At 52.6% G+C, this 25,110-nt stretch overlaps 2 protein-coding genes across 2 annotated transcripts; one reads left to right on the top strand and one right to left on the bottom strand.

Annotated features, from left to right (window-relative positions):
• Positions 1-1,560: 1,560 nt before the first annotated feature.
• On the bottom strand, positions 1,561-22,678 carry PPP1R10 (protein phosphatase 1 regulatory subunit 10). Its single transcript, XM_038126449.1, has 21 exons — positions 22,543-22,678; positions 21,531-22,126; positions 16,940-17,058; positions 16,765-16,851; positions 15,149-15,284; positions 14,604-14,655; positions 14,118-14,195; positions 13,844-14,014; positions 13,086-13,185; positions 12,525-12,634; positions 11,862-11,962; positions 11,418-11,562; positions 10,941-11,096; positions 10,138-10,384; positions 8,958-9,033; positions 8,681-8,878; positions 7,713-7,827; positions 6,920-7,006; positions 6,122-6,281; positions 5,819-6,069; positions 1,561-2,326 (listed from the first exon to the last, which is right to left on the bottom strand). Exons 3-21 carry the CDS (start codon positions 17,044-17,046, stop codon positions 2,217-2,219), a joined length of 2,487 nt encoding a protein of 828 aa, XP_037982377.1. The 5' UTR covers positions 17,047-17,058; positions 21,531-22,126; positions 22,543-22,678; the 3' UTR covers positions 1,561-2,216.
• On the top strand, positions 22,637-25,039 carry MRPS18B (mitochondrial ribosomal protein S18B). The gene is made up of 8 exons (XM_038126425.1): positions 22,637-22,752; positions 22,795-22,953; positions 23,357-23,456; positions 23,545-23,642; positions 24,069-24,137; positions 24,487-24,553; positions 24,641-24,700; positions 24,779-25,039. Exons 2-8 carry the CDS (start codon positions 22,885-22,887, stop codon positions 25,015-25,017), a joined length of 702 nt encoding a protein of 233 aa, XP_037982353.1. The 5' UTR covers positions 22,637-22,752; positions 22,795-22,884; the 3' UTR covers positions 25,018-25,039.
• The last annotated feature ends 71 nt before the right edge of the window (positions 25,040-25,110 follow it).

Raw genomic sequence — 25,110 nt, 5'->3', positions numbered from 1 at the left:
GGTGGTGGAGCAACGGTGGAGTGGGCGTGGTCAGTGTGGGTGTGGTCGGTGTGGGTGTGGTCGGTGTGGGTGTGGTCAGTGTGGTCATGTTCAGTGGGTGTGGTCAGCATGAGAGTGACCACCCAAGTGACCACAGTGACCAGAGTGACCACCGGAGTGACCGTGGCAACCATTGGAGTGACCACAGTGACCGCTGGAGTGGCTGCAGTGACCAGAGTGACCAGCAGGGGGCACTGGGAGGAATAAAACGGTGGCGGAGCAATGGCGGAGTGGGCGTGGTCATCGTGGGCGTGGTCTGTGTGGGTGTGGTCAGTGGAGTGACATCACGGCCCCCTCCCCCGGGTTTCCAGTGACTGAGTGACCCTGAGTGACCCCAAATGACCCCGAGTGACCCCAGGGTGACCCCGCGGTGACCCCGCCCCTCCCCCAGCAGCCTCTCTGGTTTCCGGGGTTTCTCCCCAAACTTTATTAATAATGTACAAAATATACAAAAGGGGGGGGGGGGGGGTTCGCCCCTCCCCCCCCGGCCAAAGTTTTCACAGAAAACAGCGTCCGGCGCGGCCCCTCCCCCACCCTGCTGCCCCTCCCCCACCCCCCGCCCCTCCCCCACCCCCCCAGGCGGCGGCGGCGGCAGAGTGGGGGAGGGGCGGCGGCTGCTGAGGGGGGAGGGGAGGATTGGAGGGGGTGGGGGAGGGGAAATGTCCCCACCCCTCCCCCACCCCCCAGAATGGGGCAGAGTTGGACCCGGTGGGGGAGGGGGGGTGACGAATAAATAATTATTAACGGCTAATTAATAATTACTAACGGCTCCCCCCGCCCCTCCCCCCCCGGGGGTGACGTCACTGCGTGGGGGGGTCCAGCCCCCCCGCAGAGGGGGAGGGGCACCCCCGGGGGGGGGAGGGGAGGCCCTAAGGGGGGATTTGGGTCCGGAAAATGGAAGGGTTTGACCCAAAATTAAAAATTTCTGAGCCCTGAGGGTGCCAGAACCCGAAAAAAGGAAAAACGACCCCAAAAAGGAGAGTTACAGCCCCAAAAACGAAAAATTCCGCACCAAAAATGAACATTTCTGCACCAAAAAAGAGAATTTCAGCCCTAAAAATGACAATTTTTGGCCTAAAAACGAGAATTTTTGCCCCTGGGGGTGACACTTTGCCCCCAAAATTGAAGATTTTTGCCCTAAAATTGAGATTTTTTTGAGCCCTGTAAAGGTTCAACCCCCAAAAATTGAGATTTTCTGCCCCAAAAGTGACAATTTTTATCTGTGAGGGGGAAATTTCCACCCCATAAATCAGATTTTGTGCTCCTAGGGGGAGATTCCACCCCAAAAATGACAATTTCTGCCCCAAAATGAAATATTTTACTCCTTGGGGAGGGATTTTAACCCAGAAATTGGAACTTTAACCCCAAAAAATGACAATTTCTGCCCTAAAAATGACAATTTCACTCTTAAATTTAAATTTCTGCCCCAAAAATGACAATTTCTCCCCCAATTCCCAATTTCCACCCCAAAAATTTGAATCTCCTGCTCCGTAAGTGACAATTTCTGTTCCTTGGGAAGGATTTTTCCCCCCTAACTTCCAATTTTTCCCCCCTAAATTTCAATTTCTGCCCCTTAAGGAACAATTCCCAACCCAAAAATTTAATTTCTCTCCCAAAATTCACATTTCCTCTCCAAAATTTCACATTTCTGCCCCTTAAAGAGGCGTTGCCACCCCTTAAATTCAAGTTTTTGACCCAAAACTGACGATTCCTCCCCCAAAAATTCCAATTTCCACCCCATAAAGGAGCATTGTCCCCCCTCAATCTCCAATTTTCACCCAAAATCTCCAATTCCTACCCCAAATTTTCAATTCCTACCCCAAATTTTCAATTTCTACTCCAAATTTCCATTTTTTTGCCCAAAATTTTCTAATTTTTACCCCGAATTTTCCAATTTTTACCCCAAACCTCTAATTCCTACCCCAACTCTCCAATTTTTGCCCCAAATTTCTAATTTTTCCCCCAAAATTTCCAATTTTTCCCCACAATTTTCCATTTTTACCCCAATTTTCCACTCCCCAATCCCCACCACCACCACCACACCCCAACAATAATTTGATTTTTTTCCCCCTTTTTTTTTCTGCCCCGTTCTCCCCCTCCGAGGCCTCACAGAAGCCATAACCGGGGGGGGTTTTGGGGTGGATTTGGGGTTTTTTTTGGGGTGTTTTTGGGGGGTTTCAGGGCAGGGGGGGCCCGTTGACGCCGGGGTGGTAGAAGGCACAGTTGTTCTCGTACCTGCAGCTGCCCTTGAGCATGAAGTGGCGGCACACGGCGCGGCTCGACATGTCTGGGGGAGACAAAAGGGGGGGGGCGCGTCAGGCGCCGGCCCCCGGCCCCAAAACGGCCCAAAACGGCCCCAAAAACGGCCCCGAAACCGGCCCGGAGCGAGCCCGGCACCGGCGGGTCTGGGGGTGAGGAGGAGGAGGGCAGGAAAGGGTTAAAAAGGTTCGGGGAGGATTTTGGGGGGCAGGGGGGGTCAAGGAGAAGGGAGGGATGAACCCCCTCGGGCTCCAAACGGCCCCAAAATTGTCCAAAATGGCCCCAAAATGGCTCCGGGACGGCCTCAAAATAGCGGCGGGGTGATGACGCGATTTTGGAGGGTTTTGGGAGGACTGAGGAGGATTTTGGGGGTTAAAGGGGAAGGGGGTGAACCCCTGACCCCAAAATGGCCCAAAAAAGCCCCAAACGGCCCCAAAAATTGCCCCAAAAACGGCCCCAAAACCGGCCCGGAGCAACCCCGGCACCGGCGGGTCTGGGGGGTGAGGAGGAGGAGGGCAGGAAAGGGTTAAAAAGGTTTGGGGAGGGGTTGGAGTGGTTTGAGGATTTTGGGGGTAAAGAGTGACCCCGTCCGGCCTCGAAACGACCCCAAAATGGCCCCAAAATTGTCCAAAATGGCCCCAAAATGGCTCCGGGACAGGCCTCAAAATGGCGGCTGGGTGGGGACGGGATTTTGGAGGGTTTTTGGGAGGATTTTGGGAGGTCTGAGGAGGATTTTGGGGTTGAAAGGGGAAGGGGATGAACCCCTGACCCCGAAACGGCCGAAAATGTTGCCAAAGGGCCCCAAAATGACCCCAAAATGGCTCCGGGACGGCCTCAAAGTGGGCGCAAATGGGCCCAAAATGGCGGCGGCTCCGTGAGGGAAAAGAGGGCGGGGACACAAATTTTTGGGGGTTTAAAGAGGATTTTGGGGTAAAAGGGGAGCAGAATAAACGCCTGACCCCAAACCAAGATCAAAATCACCCCAAAATCGCCCGAAATGGCCCCAAAAAGGCCCCAGAGCAGGCCTGTGAAGGACTCAAAATGGCGATGGAGTGGGGAAGATGGGTGACAGAATTTTGGGGGGTCTAAAGAGAATTTTCAGTGGGAATTTTGGGGCGTTTGTGGAAATTTTGGGGGGTTAAGGAGGATTTTGGAGGGTAAAGGTGAAGGGGATGAACCCCTGACCCCAAAATTGCCCTAAAACGGCCCAAAAATGGCACCAGGGCAGCGCTAAGATGGCGGCTGTGGGGGGAGGAGGAGGAGGAAGGGCAGGAAGGGGTTAAAAAGGGGCATCCAAAGAGAATTTTTGGGGTATTTAAAGTGAATTTTAGAGAGTGTAGGGCGGATTTCGGAGGCTTAAGGAGAAGGGGATGAACCCCTGGCACCAAAATAACGAAAAACGGCCCCAAAATGGAGGAGGAAAATGATGGGGAAAGGATTTGGGGGGGCTTAGGGGTTTTTAGAGTGAATTTTGAGGGGTTTTAAGGAGGATTTGGGGTTTTTAAAGAGGATTTTAGGGTTTTCAATAAGATTTTGGGATTTTGCAGGAGGATTTTGAGGGTTTAATGGGGAGGAGGGGGGTGAACCCCCGGCCCCAAAACGCTCCTGGAGCGAGCCCGGAGCAGCCGCGGGAGGACAAAAGAACAGAGTGGGGAAAACGGGGTTAAAAATGGGGTGAAAAATGGGGATTTTGGGGCCGGGGGGGCAGCGGGGTCCCTGTCCCAAAACCGGGAGGGGCTGGGTGGATTTTGAGGGGGAACCCCGATCCCGGAACTACAACTCCCAGCATCCTTTGCGCCACGAAGCTGCACGAACTACAACTCCCAGCATGCCCCGCTGTTTACCAGAGCCACAGGAACGCCCAGCATGCCTTGCCAATGACACGGGAGCTGAACTACAACTCCCAGCATGCCTTGCCATTGAATTATTGACAAACTCAGGCCTCAGCGGCTCCTCAGGATCAGTTTTAGGCCTTTAAGAGCCAAACTACAACTCCCAGCATCCTCTGCTGCTCACCAACAGAGGAACTACAGTTCCCAGCATGCCTTGCTGGTTAAATTAAAGATGAACTACAACTCCCAGCAACCCTTGCTGGCCAGGTTAAAGCCAGGTTTAGGCCCCCTCCAGATTTAGGCCCCCTCAGGCTACTGGCTTTTGTCACCCCAGGAGGCGAACTACAACTCCCATCGTGCCTCGCTGCCCAGCATTGTAGAACTACAACTCCCAGCACCCCTTGCTGTTGCATTAATGATGAGTTTAGGCCCCACAGGCCTCCTTAGGCCTGGTTTTTGGCCCCGCTCTTAAGCCCAGCAGCACGCCTGGAGCTGAACTACAACTCCCAGCATGCTTTGATACCCCGACAGGCTGAACTACAGCTCCCAGAATCCCCTGCAGCCCCTCCCGGAGCAGATTTAAACCCCCACTAGGCCTCAGCGGCCTCCAGTTAGGAGCTGCTCCGAACTCCCATCATCCCCCGCTGCCCTTCCAGGACCCAAACTACAACTCCCAGCGTGCCCTGCGGCCTCAAGTCCAAAACTACAACTCCCAGCGGCCTTTGCGGCCAGATTGCCACACCCCTTTCCTTCCCAGCATGTTTCGCGGCCGCTTTGTTCGCACCAAACTACAACTCCCAGCATGCCCCGCTCACCACCGGGCAAACTACAACTCCCAGCACGCCCCGCGGCCCCTCCTGCCACAGCCGCCCTGAGGGGCTGGGCCCCGTTTTGGGGCGGGGGTCCTTCCCCATTTTGGGGAAGGGTCTCTCGACCATTTTTTGGTGGGGTCCCTCCCCATTTTGGGGGGTCTCTCGACCATTTTGAGGCGGGGGTTCCTCGCTGCCCTCCAGCAAATTTTGGGGGAGGGTCTCCCAGCCATTTTGAGGGCGAGCCCAGCACTCCTCAGGGGCCATTTTTGGGGGCGTCCCTCACCGCCATCACCCCCATTTTAGGGAGGGGTCCCTCGCTGCCCTGGAGCCATTTTGGGGGGGGACTCGTCCCCGTATTTTAGGGAGACCCCTCCCCATTTCCTTGGGGAACCCCTCACTGCCGGTTTTGGGGGGGTCCCCCACCGCCATCACCCCCATTTTGGGGGGGTCCCTCTCTGCCCCTGCCCCATTTCTGGGGGGGGGGTCCCACTCTGCACCTGCCCCATTTTGGGGGGTCCCTCAGCCCCATTTTGGGGTGGGGCCCCTCCCTCTCTGCCCCTTTGACCCCGCAGCCATTTTGGGATGGGGGAGGGTGAGCACACCGAATTTTGGGGTGGGGGGGGTCTCAGCCCCTCCCCCCCTCAGAGCCCCATGGGGGGTCTGCGCCAGTCGTGGCCCCTCCCCCACGGCCCGGGGGGGTGCTCCATGGGCTGCATGGGGGGGTGGTGGGGGGGTGGGGGAGGGGGCTCGCCGCCCCCCCCCCTCCAGCGGGGCAGGAAAGGCGGGGGCGGGGGGGGGGCGGGGAGGGGGCACCCACGGGCCCCTCCCAAGCGGGGCCGGGCCCCCCCCAGAGCCAGGCCCCCCCCCCCAATTTACCTCCGCCGTGGCCCCCGCCGTGGCCCCGGGGGGGCGGGTGGTCTCTGCCGTGCTCGCCGTGCCCGCCGGGGGGTGGGGGAGGGCCCCCCCGAGACCCCCCCCCGCCGCCGCCGCCATTGGGGGGGGGTCCCCCGCTCCTGCCCCCTCCCCCTCCCCCGCCCCGGCAGCGGTAAGGGGGGGGAGGGGGGGGCTCGGCGCCGCCGCGACCCCCCCGGGGCGGGGGGCGGTGGAACGGGGGAGGGGGCGGCCCCCCCCCCGCCGCCCCCTCCCCCTCCGCCGCGCATTCCCCCTCCCCCGTTGGGGGGGCCCCCGCGGAGGCCGCCCCCTCCCCCACCCCCGTCGGGCCCCTCCCCCCAGAAATCGCCGCCGCGCTGGGGGGGAGGGGGGCCCAACATGCGGGGACCCCCCGGGAGCCCCGGGGGGAGGCCGGGACCCCCTCCCCCGCCGCCGCCGCCGTGGGGACCTGGGGGGAAAGAGAGAAAATTGGGGTTACAACAGGGCTTTGGGGGGATTTTTTGGGTTTTGGGGAAATTTTGGGTGATTATTTCTATTTTTGGGATTTTTTGGGGGGGTTTAGGGATTTTTGGAGGGGTTCTAGGAGATTGTCTTGTGGGGTTTGGGGCATTTTTGGGGCTTTTTTTGGATTTTTTGGGGGATTTTTTTGGGATTTCGGGGGGTTTTGGGGGATTTTTTTGGATTTTTTTGGGGATTTTTTTTGGATTTCGGGGGGTTTTGGGGGACTTTTTTGGGATTTTTTTGGAGCAGGATTTGCTTTTAAATTTTTGTGTAATGTTTTGGGGTTTTCTGAGATTTTTTTTGTGGGATTTTTTTGTGATTTCAGAAGATTTTTAAAGTTTTTTTTTAATTTTTGGGAGTTTTTTTGAGATTTTTGGGGAGATTTTCTTGTGATTTTGGGGATTTTTTAAAGTTTTTTTTAATTTTAGGAGTTTTTTTGAGATTTTTTTATTTTGGGTGGATTTCTTCATATTATTGTGGGATTTTTTTGATATTTTTTCAGATTTTTGTGCCACGTTCGTGGAATTTTTTGGCTTTTTTGGGGGATTTTTTAGGGTTTGGGTAATTTGGGGAGGGGGCTCTTACCCGGCATGGGCCCCCCCGGGGGGAAGTGCTGCATCTTGGGGGGGGGGAAGCCGTTCATGGGGCCGGGGCCCAGCAGCCCGTGGGGAACTGCAGAAATGGGGAAAAACCACAAAAAACGGGGTCAGGGGGACCCCAAAACAGCCCCCGAGGGGGGAGGGGACCCCCCCGGGCCACCCCAACTAAAGGGGGTGTCCCCAAATTGGAGACCCCCAAATTCACCCCGAAATTCAGGAGATGGCCCCAGTTTAGAGACCCCCCCCCAGTTTTAGGGACACCTGCCCCAGGTGACCCCAATTGAAGGGGGTGGCACCAATTGCCAAGAGCACCCCAAAATCCCTCTCAGGGACACTGGACATTGTCCCCAGGGTGTCCTTGAGCACCCCAAAATCCCTGTCAGGGACACTGGACATTGTCCCCAGGGTGTCCTTGAGCACCCCAAAATCCCTCTCAGGGACAACGGACATTGTCCCCAAGCCATGAGCACACCAAAACCCCCATGGGGACCCCAGCACAGTGTCCCCAGGGTGTCCCCAAGCTGTCCCCAAGGTGTCCCCAAGCCCAGAGCACCCTGATAACCCTGTCAGGACCCCAGCACAGTGTCCCTAAGGTGTCCCCAAGCTGTCCCCAAGGTGTCCCCAAGCCCAGAGAACCCTGACAGCCATGTCAGGACCCCAGCACAGTGTCCCCAAGCTGTCCCCAGGGTGTCCCCAAGCCCAGAGCACCCTGACACCCCTGTCAGGACCCCAGCACAGTGTCCCCAGGGTGTCCCCAAGGTGTCCCCGGTGTCCCTCACCTCCCCCGGGCCCCCCCGGCGGCTGGCTGCCCAGGTTGCCCAGCAGGTGTTTGATCTTGTCCGAGTAGTCCGGCTGCTTCAGCAGCTCCTCGGCCTTGTGGCTGCTGGGGCCGCCCTGCGCCGAGAAACGGGGAGAAAGTCAGAAAAAACGGGAAAAAACGGGGGGAAAATCAGAAAAAAGGGGAAAAACGGGGAGAAAATCAGAAAAAAGGGGAAAAACGGGGAGAAAATCAGAAAAAACGGGAAAAAACGGGGGGAAATCAGAAAAAACGGGAAAAAACGGGGGGAAATCAGAAATAACGGGGAGAAAATCAGAAAAAAAGGGGAAAAAACGGGGGGAAAATCAGAAAAAAGGGGAAAAAACGGGGAGAAAATCAGAAAAAAGGGGAAAAACGGGGGGAAAATCAGAAAAAAGGGGAAAAAACGGGGAAAAAATCAGAAAAAAGGGGAAAAAACGGGGGGAAAAATCAGAAAAAACGGGGAGAAAATCAGAAAAAAGGGGAAAAAATGGGGGGAAAATCAGAAAAAAGGGGGAAAAAACGGGGAGAAAATCAGAAGAAAGGGGAAAAACGGGGGGGAAATTCGAAAAAAGGGGGAAAAACGGGAAGAATATCAGAAAAAATGGGAAAAAGAAGGGGGGAAATGGGGAGAAAATCAGAAAAAAGGGGAAAAACGGGAGGAGTAAATGGGGAAAAATGAGAAAAAATGGGAAAAACTAGGGGAAAAACAGGGAGAAAAAGAGAAAAAATGGGAACAACGGGAGAAATTTTTATCCCCCCCCAGTGTGTGACCCCGCAGATTTTGGGGTGTCCCAAATCTGGGGTTCAAAGGACGGGGTGACCCCAAATTCGTAACCTCCACAATTTAAACCCACAATGGGGTTTGTGCCCCCCCTCCCCCCCCAGCTAGGTGTGACACCCCCACCCCACCCTGCCCCAAATTTCGGGCTGTTCCTTTTTGGGGGTTACCATGATGGAGCTGAGGATCTCCTGCATGTTGATGGGGGCGTTTTGGGGGGGTCCTGGGGGGCCCTTGCCGGCCCCGACGCTGCCCATGAGGTTGGCAAGGACCGGGGGCAGCTTGGCCCCCGCCCCCGGCTCCGGGGACGCCGCGGAGTTGCCGGGATCCAGCCCCTCGGGATAGGCCCCGTCCTCGCCCGAGCAGTCCTGGGGGGGCACAAACGGGGGGTCAGGAAAGGCATTTTTGGCTTTTTTTACTTTTTTGGGGTTTTTTTTCAGAGCTTACCTCGTCCAAGGGGATGAGTTTGGGTGGGAGCGGCTCGTAGGATTCCGGGTCGGGCTCGTGGGGGCTGTCGGGAATGCTGAGGGGGTGGAAAAAGCTCGGTGGTTTCTGGGATCCCAAAAGACTTTTTTCTCATTTTCACCCTGTTTTTGCCGTATTAATTTTTTTTCCTTTTTTTCCCCAATTTTTTCCCATTTTTACACTGTTTCTGACTTTTTTCCTCATTTTTTCTCACTGGGGCCCAAAGGATTCCTAGCCCATGTTTCCCCCAGGTTTTGACCTCCAAAAAGACTCCCAAAATGTCCCAAAAGGAGTCTCAAACTGCGCCCAAAAAGGCCTATAAACTATCCCAAAAAGTGCCTCCAAAATGTCCCCCAAAGCATCCTCAGAATGGCCCCCAAAACCCTCACAAAATGGCCCCCCAAAGTGTCCCCAGAACAGCCACTAAAGCTCTCACAAAATGGAGCCCAAAGCCCAACCAAAATGGCACCCAAAGCCCTCACAAAATGGCACCCAAAATCCTCACAAAATGGAGCCCAAAGCCCTCACAAAACGGAGCCCAAAGCCCTCACAAAATGGCACCTAAAATCCTCACAAAAGAGCACCCAAAGCCCTCACAAAATGGTGCAGAATGTGCTCACAAAATGGCACCTAAAATACTCACAAAAGAGCACCCAAAGCCCTCACAAAATGGTGCAGAAAGCCCTCACAAAATGGAGCCCAAAGCCCTCACAAAATGGCGCCCAAAGCCCTCACAAAATGGTGCAGAATGTGCTCACAAAATGGCACCTAAAATCCTCACAAAAGAGCACCCAAAGCCCTCACAAAATGGAGCCCAAAGCCCTCACAAAATGGCGCCCAAAGCCCTCACAAAATGGCGCCCAAAGCCCTCACAAAATGGCACCCAAAGCCCTCACAAAATGGAGCCCAAAGCCCTCACAAAATGGCACCCAAAATCCTCACAAAAGAGCACCCAAAGCCCTCACAAAATGGCACCCAAAATCCTCACAAAAGAGCACCCAAAGCCCTCACAAAACAGCCACCAAATCACCCTTGCCACCCCCTGACATTTGGGCTCCAAACACTGCAAATCCCCATTCCCAAAAGCTCCAGAAGATCTGGGATTTGCCACCCCCCAAGTCCCAAATTCTCCACAAATGCCCCCAAACTCCCCCTCGCTCACCTCTCCTTGGAGAGGAAGATCTCCTGCAGGATGCCCTTGACGCGCTCGGCCTGCGTGAAGCGCTCGCGGCTGCCGCTGCCGGGGATGACGAGCGGCGCCGGCAGCTCCAGGGCCTTGGGGTAGGCCCAGGGCACCTTCTCCTCCATGGAGTCGTGGCTGAGGCGCCGCGCCGTCTCGAAGGCGTGCCGGTCCTTCAGCATCTCCCGCTTGGCCGCCTCGCCAAAGTCCTTGATCTTGTTCACGTTCACTGCCGGGGGGGGGAGGTTGGGGTTAGCGGGATGAAATGGGGGGATTGTTTTGTTATGGATTGGGTGGAAGTGTTTCAAAATGGTAGCCCAAAGGGTTTTCAAAATGGTGCCCAAAGGGTTTTCAAAATGGCACTTAGAAGTGGTCACAAAAAGACCAAAAAATGCCCAGAAAATGGTGACTAAAGTGTCCACAAAATGATGCCTAAAGTTTTCACAAAATAGAAGCCAAAGTGCCCACAAAATGGCGCCCAAAGTGCCCACAAAAGCAGACACAAATTGCTCCCAAAAAGGGACCCAAAGCTTCCTGAAATTGCACCCAAAGTATCCACAAAATGGCCCCTAAAACGGCCCCAAAAAGGAACCCAAACTGTCCCTAAAATGACCCTAAAATGGCACCGAGTGTTCCCAAAAAACGTCCCTGTAAATGATCCAAAATGGTGCCCACAGGGTCCCACACAAAAAGGGGCCCAAAGACTCCCACAAAACGGCCCTGAAATGATCCCAGAACGGTCCCAGAGGGGATTTTGGGGTGAATTCCGGCCGTTTGGGGCTCACCTCGCTCGGTCTCGTCCAGCTCGAAGTAGAAGTACTCGCGCAGCCGCCCCTCCTCGGGCCACGACACCGATTTCTTCTTGCGAGGCCTGCGCGGGGCTGGGCCCCCATCAGAGGGGACATCGCTGGCCTTGGGGTCACCCCCCGCCTCCGACGAGCCTGAGGGGACAGCAGGGGGGATCAGCAAAGGGGGATCCCAAAAATGGGGGGTTTGAGCCCAAAATGGCACCCGGGGAGGAATGAAATGGGGCCCGAAATGGGGCAAAGTGACACCAGAACGGGGCAAAGTGACACCAGAATGGTGCCTGGATTGTTGGCAGGGAGGGATTCAAAATGGCACCCGATGGTCCCCAAAGAGGGACTCAAATTGCTCCTAAAATGGCCCCAAAACACCCCCAAACTGATCCTGAACAGCCCCAATCCCACCCAAACTGTCCCCAACCCCACACAAACCACCCCCAAAGTGTCCCCAGTCCGTACCGGTGTCCATGGGCTCGGGCACCTCGATGGCCGGCACCGGCGTCCCCGGCCGATCCGTGTCCATGGGCTCCGCGGCCGCCGGCTCTGGGGACGAGGGTTTGGCCGTGCTGGGCTCCGGCGCCGGCTTCCCCTCGAAGGGGCTGGGCTGTTGGGGGCACAAGGTGGGTCAGAACATGGTGGTTTTATCCCAAAATGGCTCTTAAAGTGTCCCCAAAATGGGTCGTGAGGTGTTCACAAAATGGCGTCCGTAGGGTTCTCAAAATGGCGGCCAAATTGTCCCACAGAAAGGGACTTAAACTGTGCTCAAAATGGCGGCCAAAGAGGCCACAAAATGGCTGCCAAAGCGTTCACCAAAAAGGGACTAAGTGTACCCAAAAGGGGAATCAAAATGTCCACAAAATGGCACCCAAAGTGTCCCGAAATTGTCCCCAAAATGTCCCTCACCTTGGCTGCCGTTGGGGACAGAACTTTCTTCTTCTTTTTGATTTTGATTCCGGGGACGGGTGCAGAGTTCAGGGCGTCCAGGAACCCGAGACCTTCCATGGCTGGGGGGAGCACAGAGAGGTGACCAAAAAACCCCCAATTCACCCCAAAACGTGTCCCAAACCTGCCTCAAAATGGTGCAGAAATCACCCCTAAAATGCTGTCAAAATCTGCCCTAAAAAAGGATCCCAAATCCCCCATAAAATGGCTCTGAAATTACCCCTAAAATCTGGACCCAGATTTTTCTCAAAATGGGACCCAAATTAGTGTCAAACTGGTCCAAAAATGGTGTCCAGGTACCACCCAAAGTGTCCCCAAAAATGAGTCCCAAATGGAACCCAGGTGCCCCTAAAATAGCACCAAACGTATCCCGTGGAAAGGTCCCAAATATCACCTGAATTGGCACCAAAATTGCCCCAAAACCAAGCCCTAAACGGCACCAAAATGACCCCAAAATGAAACCAGAAATGGCACCAAAATAAACCCCAAAATGGAACCAAAACAATCCCAAAATGAAACCACAAATGGCACCAAAATCAACTCCAAAATGGCACCCACGTGTCCCGAAATGCCCTTCAGGTGTCCCAAAATCCCCCAAAATCCCAGAAACGGCCCCAAACTCACGCTGTGGGGGGATGATCTTCACTTTGATCTCCTTGGCTGCGTTTGGGGCTGTGTTTAGGGGTTTGTATTTCTTCTCTGCCAGAGGAGCCTCCCCGGGAGCTGTCGGGGCGCTGAGGGGGAGGAAAAAGGGTCAGGACCCCCCAAAAACCACGTCAAAACCCCTGAGATATCCCCCAAAAGAGCCCTGAAACTGTCCCCAAAAACCTCAGAAGTGTCCCCCCAAAACTGTCCCCAAAATAATCCCAAAAAAGCCCTGAAACCACCCCCAAAATCACCCCAAAACCACCCCCAAAGTGGGCTTAAAACTGCACCCCAAAATGGCCCTGAAACCACCCCCTAAAATGGCCCAGAGACCCCCAAAAAACCCCAAAAGTGCCCCAAAAAAACCCCCAAAATCACCGCAAAATAATCCTGAACCATCTCCAGAACTGCCCCAAAAGCGCCCTGCAATCCCCCCCCAAAAATTCCCTCAAATCAGCCCTAAAGGAGCTCTGAGACCCCAAAAGGGCCCTGAAACCCCAAAACCGGCCCAAAATCCCCTGGAATGGCCCCAAATCCCACCTCTGCCTCTTGACCGGGACGGGTTTCAGGCTGTATTTGTCGGACGAGGCCGAGTTCAGTTTCTTCACCGGCGCCAGCGACGGCGTCTCCAGCTCCAGCCCTGAGGGGGAAAAAGGGTTAAAAACCCCCAAAACAGCCCCAAAAACCCCCCAAACAGCTCAAAAACCAACCCTAAAATGGCCCCGAATGGTTAAAACCCCAATAATGGAGGTTGAGGTCTGAATTCCCCAAAACCAACCCCAAATTCGTCTCAAATCAGCCCAAATTTCACTGCTGAGCCCAAAACCCCACCCAGATTCCCCAGTTTTAGCACAAATTCCCCAAAACAGACCCAAATTCCCAAAACCAGCCCGGATTTCCCTTAAAACCAATCCTAAATTCCCAAAAAAACACCCCAAACCAGCCTCAACCAATCCCAAATTGCAAAAATAGCCACAAATTCCACCCCAAATTCCCCAAAACAGCCCAAATTTCCCTTAAAAACCACTCCTAAACTCCACCAAAAATATCCCAAACTCCCCTACAACAGCCCAAACCCACCAGAAATTCCCCCAAAATAGCCCCAATTCCACCCCAAACTTCCCAAACCAGCCCCAAATTCTCCAAACCAGTCCCAAATTCCTTTAAAACCAGTCCTGAATTCCCAAAAAACTGCTCCAAACTGCCCTAAACCAGCCCAAACCCACCCCAAATTCCCCAAAGCAGCCCCAAATTCCCCAAAAAGGCCCCAAATCCCCCCAAATCCCCCCAAAGCCCACCTGTGGAGCGGAACTTGGCGTGGCTGGGGGCCGTGGTCCGCAGGGATTTGGGTTTTTCCCGTTTCTTTTCAGGGATTTCCTCACTTTTGGCTTCGTTTTTGGTCTCCTGGGGCTTCTCCGGGACGGGGGTTTTGCTTTTGTTTTCCTCTTTCCTCTTCTTTTTATCCCGTTCTGAGGCAGGAAAAGGGCGGGGAAAAGGGGTGAGGGGATTTGGGGGGATTTTGGGGGGTTTTTGGGTTTTTGGGGGGAATTTTGGGGTTTTTTTGGGGCTCACCTGTGGGTTGGGAGCTGCTCTGGGAGCGGATCACCCCCATCCAGTCGCTGACCAGGATGGAGGCCAGGCGGCGGAGCTCTGAGGGGTTAATTAACAATTAATCAGTAATTAATCACTAATTAATCAGTCATTAATCAAGCAGGGGGTGGGGAACGGGATCTAGAGGAGGTTTGGGGGGTTTGAGGAGGTCCAAGGGCAGTTTTGGGGGATTTTGAGGGTTTCAGATGGATCTCTCCTGATTTTTGAGGTGCTTATGGGGTTTGGGGGGATCCCAGGGAGGTTCTGGGGTCCTCAGGAGGATTTTGGGGGGTCTGGGGGGGATTTTGTGGTGTCGGGGGGGATTTGTGCGGTCCCAGGGGAATTTTTGGGGTTCTCAGGATTTTTTTGGGGGGTCTGAGGGGGATTTTGGGGGATCCCAGGGGTATTTTGGTGTCTCAGGGTTTTTTTGGGGGGTCCCAGGGGGGGATTTTTGGGGTCCCTGCTCACCCTCATCGTCGCTGGACTTGCTGAGCTGCTTCACCAGCTTGGCCGTGTTGTTCTGCAGAGGAAACCACGGGTCAGGGAGGGGACAGAGGGACACTGGGGACACCAAAGCCACCCCTGGGGGGACCCAAGGGTGACAAAAGCCACTTGGGGGTACCCCAAGCGCCACCTGAGTGTCCCCAAACCCCCCCGAAGGGCTTGAAATGAGACAAAAATCACATTAAATTAGAAAAAAAAACACTTTGGAGTGGGACAAACCCCACTGTGAGTGTCCCCAAGTGCCACCCGAGTGTTCCCAGAGCCCCTGGAAGGGCTTTAAATGAGACAAAAATCACTTTAAATGAGACAAAAATCATTTTAAATGAGACAAAAATCATTCTAAGTGAGACAAAAATCTCTTTAAATGAGACAAAAATCGCTTTAAACGGGACAAAAATCACTTTAAACGGGACAAAAATCACTTTAAATGAGACAAAATCCACTTTGGAGTGGGACAAACCCCACTGCGAGTGTCCCCAAGTGCCACCCGAGGGTCCCCAGGGCCAGACCTGCTTGAGGTGGTCGACGGTGAGCGGGAGGTGCTGCAGGGTGAGCAGCAGCTGCTGCAGGAAGGGCACGTTGTTGGCGGCCTTGGAGCCCGTCAGCCACGTGTTGAGCAGCTTGTAGCCCCCGATCCGGATGAACCTGAGGGGAAAAAGTGGGAATTTTGTCCAGAAACAGCCAGGAAAACTTTCATTCTGGCAAAATCTGCCCAAATCCACCTGAAATTCAAAAAAAATCCCATCAAAATCCAACTAAAATCCACCTAAAACCCATATGGTTACTAAGCCAGGAGGAATCTGAGGGAAAAAAGTGGGAATTTTGTTCAGAACCAGCCAGGAAAACCTTCATTCTGGCAAAATCTGCCCAAATCCACCTGAAATTCAAAAAAAATCCCGTCAAAATCCATCTAAATCCAACTAAAATCCAGTTTTTTATGTGGTTACTAAGCCAGGATGAATCTGAGGGAAAAAAGTGGAAATTTTGTTCGGAACCAGACAGGAGAACTTTAATTCTGTCAAAATCTGCCCGAATCCACCTGAAATTCAAAAAAAATCCCGTCAAAATCCAGCTAAAAACAGCCAAAATCTATTTTTCCATGTGGCTACTAAGCCAGGAGGAATCTGAGGGAAAAAAAGTGGGAATTTTGTTCAGAACCAGCCAGGAAAACCTTCATTCTGGCAAAATCTGCCCAAATCCACCTGAAATTCAAAAAAAATCCCGTCAAAATCCATCTAAATCCAACTAAAATCCAGTTTTTTATGTGGTTACTAAGCCAGGATGAATCTGAGGGAAAAAAGTGGGAATTTTGTTCAGAACCAGCCAGGAAAACCTTCATTCTGGCAAAATCTGCCCAAATCCACTTGAAATTTAAAAAAAATCCTGTCAAAATCCACCTAAAACCACCTAAAATCCATTTTTCCATGTGGTTACTAAGCCAGGAGGAATCTGAGGAAAAAAAGTGGGAATTTTATCCAGAACCAGCCAGGAAAACCTTCATTCTGGCAAAATCTGCCCAAATCCACCTGAAATTCAAAAAAAAATCCTGTCAAAATCCACCTAAAATCCACGTAACGCCACCTAAAATCCACCTTTCCATGTGGTTACTAAGCCAGGAGGAATCTGAGGGAAAAATGTTGGAATTCTGTTGAGATCTGCCAGGGAAAAATCTCAAAACCACCCAAATCCCCCAAAAGTTCACTCAAAATGCACCTAAAATTCAATTTTTCCACGTGCTTATTAGGCCTGAGGATAAAATCTGAGGGGAAAAAGTTGGAATTTTGGAAGGATCTGGCCAGGAAAACCTCAAAGCCACCCAGCTTTCCCCAAAATCCCCTCATAAACGTCATTTTTCCAGGTGCTTACTTGGCCTGGGGAAAAAATCTGAGGGAAAAAAGTGGGAATTCTGTCCAGATCTATCTGGGAAAATCTCAAACCCAACCAAACCCACCCAAATTTCCCCAAAATCCCCTCAAAAATGCCATTTTTCCATGTGCTTACTTGGCCTGGGGATAAAATCTGAGGGAAAAAAGTTGGAATTTTGGAAGGATCTGGCCAGGAAAACCTCAAACCCACCCAAATTTCCCCAAAATCCCCTCAAAATGCCATTTTCCCAGGTGCTCACTTGTTGAGGATGTCCTGGGCCCGGGTCTGCAGGAGGATGTTCAGGTAAATGCAGCGGCTCACCATCTTCTGCGAGTCCTTCATGAGGCTAATTAACGGTAATTAACGACAATTAGCGGCTGTAAAGCCAAAAGAAGGGTGCAGAAGCTCCCCAAAGGGGCGTTTTTGGGCTTTACCTGAAGATTTTGGAGATGCCATCCATGGTTTTGACCTCCCCATCCCGGCCCAGGAAACAATCGAGGCCCTTGAGGAGCTCCTTGGGGTCGATGGGGCCGGAGCCCATGGCAGGAACGGCCTGGGGAAAAGGGAAACCTGAGAAAAAGGGGAAAAACGGGGGGAAATGGGGAAAAATGGGGGGAAAAAGGGGGGAAAAGGGAAACCTGAGAAAAAGGGGGAAAACGGGGGGAAATGGGGAAAAATGGGGGGAAAAAGGGGGGAAAAAATGAGGGGAAATGGAAAAAAAAAGAGGAAAAGAAATGGGAAAAAAAATGGGAAAGGAATGGGAAAAGAAAAGGAAAGAAAAAGGAAAAGAAAGGGAAAGAAAAAGGGAAAGAAAAAGGGAAAGAAAAAGGGAAAAAGGGAAAAAAAAGAAAAAAAGGAAAAAAGGGAAAAAAAGGAAAAAAGGAAAAAAAAAGGAAAGAAAAAAGAAAAAAAAGGAAAAAAAAAGGAAAAAAATAAAGGAAAATAGGGAAAAATGGGGGAAAAAAGGAAGAAAAAGAAAAAGAAAAGGGGGAAAATGGCAAAAAAGGGGAAAAACAGGGTTAGCATTGGGGGAGAAGTGGGAAAATAATGGTACGTAAAAATTGTGGGGGTTGAAATGAGAGCTGAGGGGGAAATTGGCAGCAAAGAGGGAAAATGGCCCTAAAAAGGAGGAAATTAACATCAAAACGGTGAGAATAACACCAAATGTGGGGAAAGCCAGGGTAGAAATTAGAAATTTACACTAAAAGATGAAAAGCAAGCCTAAAGAAAGGGAAATAAACCCAAAGGAGCGCAAAAGAACCACAGAAAGTTCATGAATTAACCTGAAAAAGGAGGAAATGGAATCTAAAAGGCAGGAAATGGATCTCAAAATGAGGGAAATTAATTCCAAATGCTGGAAAAACACATCAAAATACGGGAAATAACCCTGAAAATGTGGGAACCAACCCCAAAAAGCTGGAAATTCGCCTTAAAAAGCTGAAAAACAACCCCAAAATCACAGAATTTTGTCCCAAAAAGGAGGAAAACGACCCCAAAGAGCTGGAAATCAACACCAAAAAAAGGAAATCAACCCTAAAAGCTGGAAAAGCACTCCAAAAAGCTGGAAAACAACACTAAAACATGGGAAAACACCACTAAAAATGGGAAATCAACACAATAAAATGGGAAATCGCCCTCCCAAAGCAGGAAATAGGCCCCAAAAAGCTGGAAATCGACCCTAAAATGATGGAAATCCACAATGAAAGTGAGAAGTTCAACCCAAAAGTGGGAAATCAACTCCAAACCCTCAGAAATCAACCCCAAAAAGCTGGAAAATGACCCCAAAAAGCTGGAAAATGACCCCAAAAAGGGTCCCAGGGGGAGTCACAGCCCCCCCTCCCCCTCTGATGTCATTTCAATTAGCTGCTTTATTAATTAATGAATAAATCAATTAAAATATGAACACTGGGGATGAGGATTTAGGGTCACACCATGGGGGGGGGGGGGACACAAACCCTGAGTTTCCCCCCCCCAAATTAAATTTTTAATTTAGAAGTGAATTAAACTCATTAGCAAATAAAAAAGAGACAAAAGGCTGTCATTGCCACCAGTTTTCCCTAATAATTTCATTAATTTTTTGTTAATTAACGAGCAGAACCAGGGTCCAGGGGGGTTTCCAACCACATCCCCCCCAAGGTTCATTAAGCAGGGGTTAATTAATGAGCTGCCACTTAAGGAGGGGCCACTTTTGGGGTGTCACATCCCCCCCCAGCTCAGGCCATAATTAAACCCTCTGACTAACGACCCAACCATTAATTAACATCTCATTAATTAAGGCCAAACCCCCCCTTAATGACCTGACGCTCATTGACCCCAATCCGGGGCCCCTCCCCCCCCTTCCTGGGGGGGTTTCAGGCTCTGACATCATTAATCACCACTAATTAAAGCTCATTATGACCCAGTTCCCTTAATGAGGGCAGGGGGAGGAGCTGGGGAGGTTTTTTGGGGTTAAAACCTCGAAAAAAATCTCCATTTCTGAGGGGAAAAATCTCAATTTTGGGGGTGGGGGCAGCACCCCGAGCTGGGGGTCGTTAAGAGTTCCCCCCTCCAGCGTTAATTAATTAAAGGGTTCAGCCCCTAATGAAGAGATTAATGAGGGGGGAGGGGGGTCAGCAAAGCCACCCTTCTGCAAAGACACAAGAAAAAGTTAAACCGGTACAAACCCCCCCAAAAATATCCCAAAATTGGGAGATTTAACCCCAAAATTGGGGGATTTAACCCCAAATTCTCACTGTAACCTTTGACCCCCCCCAAAAATGAACGGGGGGGACACAAAGCCCCCCCCAGGGGGGTCCCCAGCAATGGGGGAGGGTTTTTTTTGGAGTCCCCCCCTCATTTTTGGGGTCTGCCCCCCCTTGAAGGAGCTGGGGGTCCCCAAAATCCCCCCAAAAAGGGAAAAAATCCCATTTTTCAAGGGGGGGGGACCCAATTCCCAGCTTGTTGAATTGATGCTGGTCAAGGCCTGACCCCCCCTCCCCAAAATTGGGATTTTACAGCATTTTTGACTCGTTTTACCCCCAGAAATGGATTTTTTGGGGGGGAATTTAAGGGGGGGCTGCCCCTGCCCCCCCCAGATAGGAAATGCTACCACTGGGGAGAAAAGGGAGGAATTAATGCCAAAGAAATCGGGCAATTTACCAAAAATCTGAATTTTCAGGAAGGATCTCTGCTTTTTTTAACCAAATCTGTGAAATTTTGGGGATAAAAAAGGAGGAGAAGCCCAACTCCCGACTGCCGCATGCACCAGGAGAGGGAAAAGGGGGGAAAAAAAGGGAATTTTGGATGTTTGAAAACCCTGGATCCAAAGGCCGTGAAATGGAATTAAGCCCAAAAAAAAAAAACACCAAAAAAAAAAAAAAGGATTTTTTTGCTTACCCGGGTTGTGGCTGTTCCCTCCCTTTGCTGAAGTAAAGCTTCCTAAGCTGCAAAAACGGGGCAAAACCATTGAAAATCGGGAAAAAAATGGAGTTTTGGGGGTGTTCTCCCTCCCAAAATTCCGATTTTTTTTTTTGTTTTGTTTTTTTAATTGGTTTTGGTGTGTGTGAGGAAAGGGGGGGGGTGAAGCCCAGTGGTAGCATTTCCCTGTCACGATAAATTCAAGGTTATCAAAGGCTCCAGGACACTCCCAAATTCCCCAAACCCCCCTGAAATACCCCCCCTCCAAAAAACCCACTAAAAAAACCAGGAAAAAGGAACAACAAAAAAAAAGCTGTGGAAAAAAACTGAATAAAAAGAGAATTTTGGGGATCCTGCGGGTGGAAGGGGGGGTTAAAAAAGGGATTTGGGGGGGTAAAAAATGGAATTTTAAGGGGGGCCCCACGGTGGGAGGGGCATCAACAACGAGGCCTCGGCGCCATTTTAGAGCTGGGTAAAAATCCCAAATTCCGGGCGTTAAAAGGAAATTTTAGGCATTTTTGAGGAATTTTCGGGGGTTTAAAAAGCACAGGGTGGGGGGGGACACACAGACACGAGATACAAAGAGAAACGCGTTAAACCCCCTTTTCCCCCACAGAAAAATGCTAAAAATCCCTCAGGATGGAGGTAAGACCCCCCCGAAATGAAGGAATTTTAAAAGGGGGGGTTAAGAAATAACCCGGGGGGGTCGGAGCTGCAATAAAAACCCGAAATCGGCGGAAATCTGAGGGAAAAAGCCGCGGAATTCTGAGGGAAAAAGCCGCGGGTTCGGGCAAACAAAGAGCGGCCGCCATTTTGGAGCGGCCCCAGAGAGGCTCTGAGGGGAAGGGGGGGGGGAACGCTTTAAAGTGAATTTCTGAGGGAAAAAATGCCGAATTCGGGCAAAGCTCGGCCTGCCTAGCAATCTTTATCGCTAGATTGCGACCCCCCCGGCCCCGCTTTCACCCCGAACCCCAAAAAAAACCCCCAGCGAAAAGCCCGAGTTTAACCTTCCCCGATCCCCCCCCACCCCGCGTTTCTCAGCGCAAAAAACAATCCTAAAATGGCACCTAAAAAATAAAAATAGGAAAGAAATCAGCTTGTTTTTTTTGTAATTTCCAACCTTCCCCCCTCCCTGCCCCGCGCGGGTTTTTCCTCCCTTTTCCCCCCCCGACCCTCTAATTTTTTGGATTTTTTTTCTATTTTTTTGCAATCTTTATGTACAGATTGCTCGCCGGGAATGCCCCGAAAATTCCCCAAATTCCCCGAATTCCGTCTCCCCCACCGCGCGATTTTTCTTTCTCGGGTTTTTGGGGCCATTTTCCAGCTTTTTGGGAGGTTTTTGGGGACGGTTTTTTTTTTTGCGGGGTATTTTTTTTTCTGTTTTTTTTTTAAACCGTGGGAGCTGCTCGTGGACCCCTCCTCCTCCTCCGAAACCGCTTTTTTTTCCCGAAATCCCCCCAAAATTTCCATTTTCACCACCTTTAGGCACAGCCCACGTCCTCCTCAAGCACACGGGGGGGGTCTTCCTCCCATTATTTTTGCTCTTTGTGACAAATAACTTTTTAAAGGGTTTTTTTCTTGTATTTTTAAAAGGGTAAGGGGGGAGCCTGCTGAAAATTCAACACTTACTATCCAATTTTTTTTCTCAGCCGACAGCGCTTCAAGGTTTGGATTTTGGCATTTGGAGGTGGTGTTAGAGCCAAAAAATTCGTTTGATTTTAATCATGGCTTTAAAAAAAACGCAGCAACTTTTTTTTAGCAGCTTGACGGTTTTTTGGGTTTTTTTTTTTAAAGGGTTTTTTTTCCCTTGGGTTTTGTTTGTTTTTTAAAGCCCTAAAGGAGTGGATCGAGCTAAACTGAAAACAACAAAAAAAAAATTTGTTATTTAAAAAAAAAAAGTTGCTTGGGTTTTTTTTTTTTCTGCTCGAAAAAAAAGTGGGTTTTGCCTTTGTTTTTTTGGGGGAAAGAAGAGGGAAGTATGTTTTTTAAAGTGGCAGTTTCCTTCGGGTTTGGAACGGCTTCCAAGGACGGTCCAAAGGACGGAGAGGCTGCGGCGGCTCTTCACGGCAAAGGGGGAGAGAAAACCTGCTTTTTTCCTTCCCCTCTTTGTTGTATATATATATTTTTTGTTGTTTTGTTCGCGTTTTGTATTGTATTTTGTAATGTTTGTATTGGTTTTTTTCTCTCGTGGTAAAGGCGACGGCGTCTCTCAAGACCAACCAAACCTGGAGCGGGGGAAAGGAAAAATAAAAGGGGGGGGGAAGGTGGGGGATGGGCATAACGACAAAAAAAAAAAAAAAAAGGAAAAAAATTGAAAAAAAGAAATTAGAAGCGAAGAAGAAAAGACACGAAACGATTAGAAGCTGTTATCCCCAGGGAGAATTTAGAGCTTTAAAAGGGGGAAAAAGAAAAAAAAAAAACGAGGAAACGCCCTTGGAAGGGTGGGGGAGGCTCGGCTCTAAGGAGACGTGAGGGCGGCGGCGGCCCCGGAAGGGCTCTGGGACGGGGCAGGCCGCGTTTTTCGCCACATAAACGTTACTTGGCGTTTCAAGAGCCCCCCCCAAAGCAAAAAAAAAGGGGAAACCCCCCGCATCCCCTTCCCCACCCGCAAAGCCCCGGCCCAGCGCAGCTCTCTACTCACCTCCACCAGCCCTCAGAATGGCGGCGGCACGGCCGGGCGCGGCTATTTATACCGGGCCACGCCCCGCGCTTCGCCACGCCCCTCGCCTCGTGCCTGCCACGCCTCCCGCCCGTTAAGCAGCCCAACGGCGCCTGCGCGGGTTCCGCAGCGCGCACGCGCGGCCGCCGCCCGCCATTGTCCGCGGGCCGTGTGGCGCAGTTTTAATTCGGGGAGGGCGGGGGGACGACGCTGCGCATGCGCAGCTGCGCGAAGGAGAGGGGTGGGGCCACGCGGCAAGATGGCGGCGCCCCGCCCCGCCGTGAGGGAGAGGGGCGGGGCGAGGCGTGAGGGAGAGGCGGGAAGATGGCGCTGGCCTGGGCGGCGGCGGCGCTGAGGGCGGCGGGAGGCGTGAGCAGGCCGCGGTGGGCTCAGGTGAGGGCGGGCAGCGGCGGGAGGGGGCACCGGGAATTTGGGGGAGGGGGGGAGAAAATCGGGACGTGAGGGGGCAAGGGCAGCGCGCGCCACGTGCGGCGGGGCGGGGCGGGGCGAGTGACGTCATGGCGCGGCGGCGGTGGCGGGTTTTTTATTTCCCCGCTAGGGGGCGCTCGGGTTCGACGAAGGGGCGTGGCTTTTTGTGAGGCCTTACGTCATTGTCCGCGTAGTGGTGACGTCATACCGCGCGACGGCCCGTTTATAGGACGGACGGCGTGACGTCATAGGGGCGTCGCTGACGTCGCTTCTGAGGATTGGGTGATGAGAGGGAAGGGCGGGGCCAGCCTAAGTGTGATGTCATCGCTCTGATCACATCTGTGACGTCATAACCCCCTTTCCGCAGGCCCTGCCCCGCCTCTGCAGCACCCAGGAGACCCCCAAGGCCCCCCCGGCCGCCCCCTCCCCCTACCAGGAGCGGCCCTGGGAGTACCTGGAGAGCGAAGGTTGGTTCCTGGGGGGCGAGGGCAGTTTTTCGGGGTGTTTTGGAGTCCCCAAAATCCTCAAAACCCCCCCAAAAATGTCCCCGCGCAGAGTACCGGGCCCTGTACGGGGACAAGCCCGTGTGGCACGGCTACCGGCGCAACCACAAGGGCTCCGTGCCCCCCCAGAGCGCCCGCAAGGCCTGCCTGGTGAGCACTGGGGGTACTGGGAGAGTAAGGGGAGGCACTGGGAGGGCACTGGGAGGGTACTGGGAGGCACTGGGAGGGTACTGGGAGGCACTGGGAAAGTATTGGGAGAGTAAGGGAAGGCACTGGGAGGCACTGGGAGGCATTGGGAGAGTAAGGGGAGGCACTGGGAGGGCACTGGGAGCACTGGGAGGGTACTGGGAGGCACTGGGGAAGTATTGGGAGGGCACTGGGAGGGTCCTGAGGGCATTTTGGGGGGTCTTGAGGCACCTCAGGTGCCATTTTGGGGGGCACTGGGGCATCTTGGGGACAACTGAGGCCTCTCAATGGCACTTTGGGGGACACTGGGAGGTTTTGGGGGTTACTGGGAGGCACTGGGACGTTCTGGGGGTTACTGGGACTGACTGGGACTGCCCCACCCGTCCCCAGCGCCGGGGGAGGCCCGTGGGGAACCCCTGCCCCATCTGCCGGGACCGCAACCTGCTCGTGGATTTTCGGGTGAGTTTGGGAGCTTTTGGGGCAAATCTGGCGGGGCTGCACTGGCCTCTGCTCCTGCTCTTCCTCCTGCTCCCCTTTTCCTTCCTTTTCACTCTTTTTTCCATTTTCTTTCTCTCTTTTTTCTTACGTTTCCCCCTTCTTTTCCTTCATTACACTATTTTTACCCTCTCTTCCCTTTCTTTTACCCATTTCATCTCTGTTTTACCCCCTTAACCTATTTTTTACATTTTCACCTCTTTGTTTTACCCCATTTCACCTTTGTTTTTACCCATTTGACCTCTTTTTCTCCCCAATTTCACCTCATTTTTTCCCGTCTCATCTGTTTTTCACCCCTTTTTCCCCGTTCCAGAACGTGAAGCTGCTGGACCAGTTCATCTGCCCCCACTCCGGCGTCATCTTCCACCCCATCCACACAGGTGAGGGCGCGCCTGAGCGTCCCCTTTGTGTCCTTGAGGTCACCTTGGTGGCCCTGGTGTCACCTTGATGTCCCCTTGTCCCCTCAGGGATCTGCATGAAGCAGCACCGACGCCTCTCCCAGGCCATCGCCCAGGCCCAGGACCGCGGTAAATCCCCGACCCCGATTTTAAACCCTTCCCAACCCCGCCGGGGGCCCCTCAAACCCCTCAGTGCCCCCTCCCCAGGTCTCCTGTGGATCCAGGTCCCCTTCGTGCCGGTTCCTGAGGAGGATTTCTCCAACCAACATGCGGCCGTGGGCAAAACTCCCCCGGCGCCCGCGCTGCAGGGGCCGGGCCGGGCCTGGTACCCCTGGTACGAGTGGCAGCAGCCCCCCGCCGCCGAGGTGGCTCGGATGCGCCGTTTGTACCGCGGATTCCTCAAGGAGGATTACCCGGATACCCCCCCAAGCCCGTCGGGGAAATAAAAATGTTTAAAGTCCTCTAAAATTGGCCTTTTTTCTTGTCAGGGAAACTGAGGCACCAGGCCAAAATGGCGGCCGGGCTGGAAAATGGCGGCG

Source organism: Motacilla alba, unplaced genomic scaffold, assembly GCF_015832195.1.
Source record: "Motacilla alba alba isolate MOTALB_02 unplaced genomic scaffold, Motacilla_alba_V1.0_pri HiC_scaffold_34, whole genome shotgun sequence".
Classification (NCBI taxonomy): Eukaryota; Metazoa; Chordata; class Aves; order Passeriformes; family Motacillidae; genus Motacilla; species Motacilla alba.
Note: the sequence above shows the minus strand (reverse complement) of the source record. Positions and strands in the feature narration are given on the sequence as shown.

Coding starts and splice junctions, on each gene's coding strand:
- PPP1R10 (XM_038126449.1), bottom strand. CDS start 17,046: ATGGGCTCCGGCCCCATCGACCCCAAGGAGCTCCTCAAGGGCCTCGAT. Junction 16,852..16,939: donor GGCATCTCCAAAATCTTCAG/GTAAAGCCCAAA, acceptor ACCGTTAATTAG/CCTCATGAAGGACTCGCAGA. Junction 14,656..15,148: donor CCGTCGACCACCTCAAGCAG/GTCTGGCCCTGG, acceptor TTTCCTCTGCAG/AACAACACGGCCAAGCTGGT.
- MRPS18B (XM_038126425.1), top strand. CDS start 22,885: ATGGCGCTGGCCTGGGCGGCGGCGGCGCTGAGGGCGGCGGGAGGCGTG. Junction 23,643..24,068: donor GCGCCCGCAAGGCCTGCCTG/GTGAGCACTGGG, acceptor ACCCGTCCCCAG/CGCCGGGGGAGGCCCGTGGG. Junction 24,701..24,778: donor CGCCCAGGCCCAGGACCGCG/GTAAATCCCCGA, acceptor CCCCCTCCCCAG/GTCTCCTGTGGATCCAGGTC.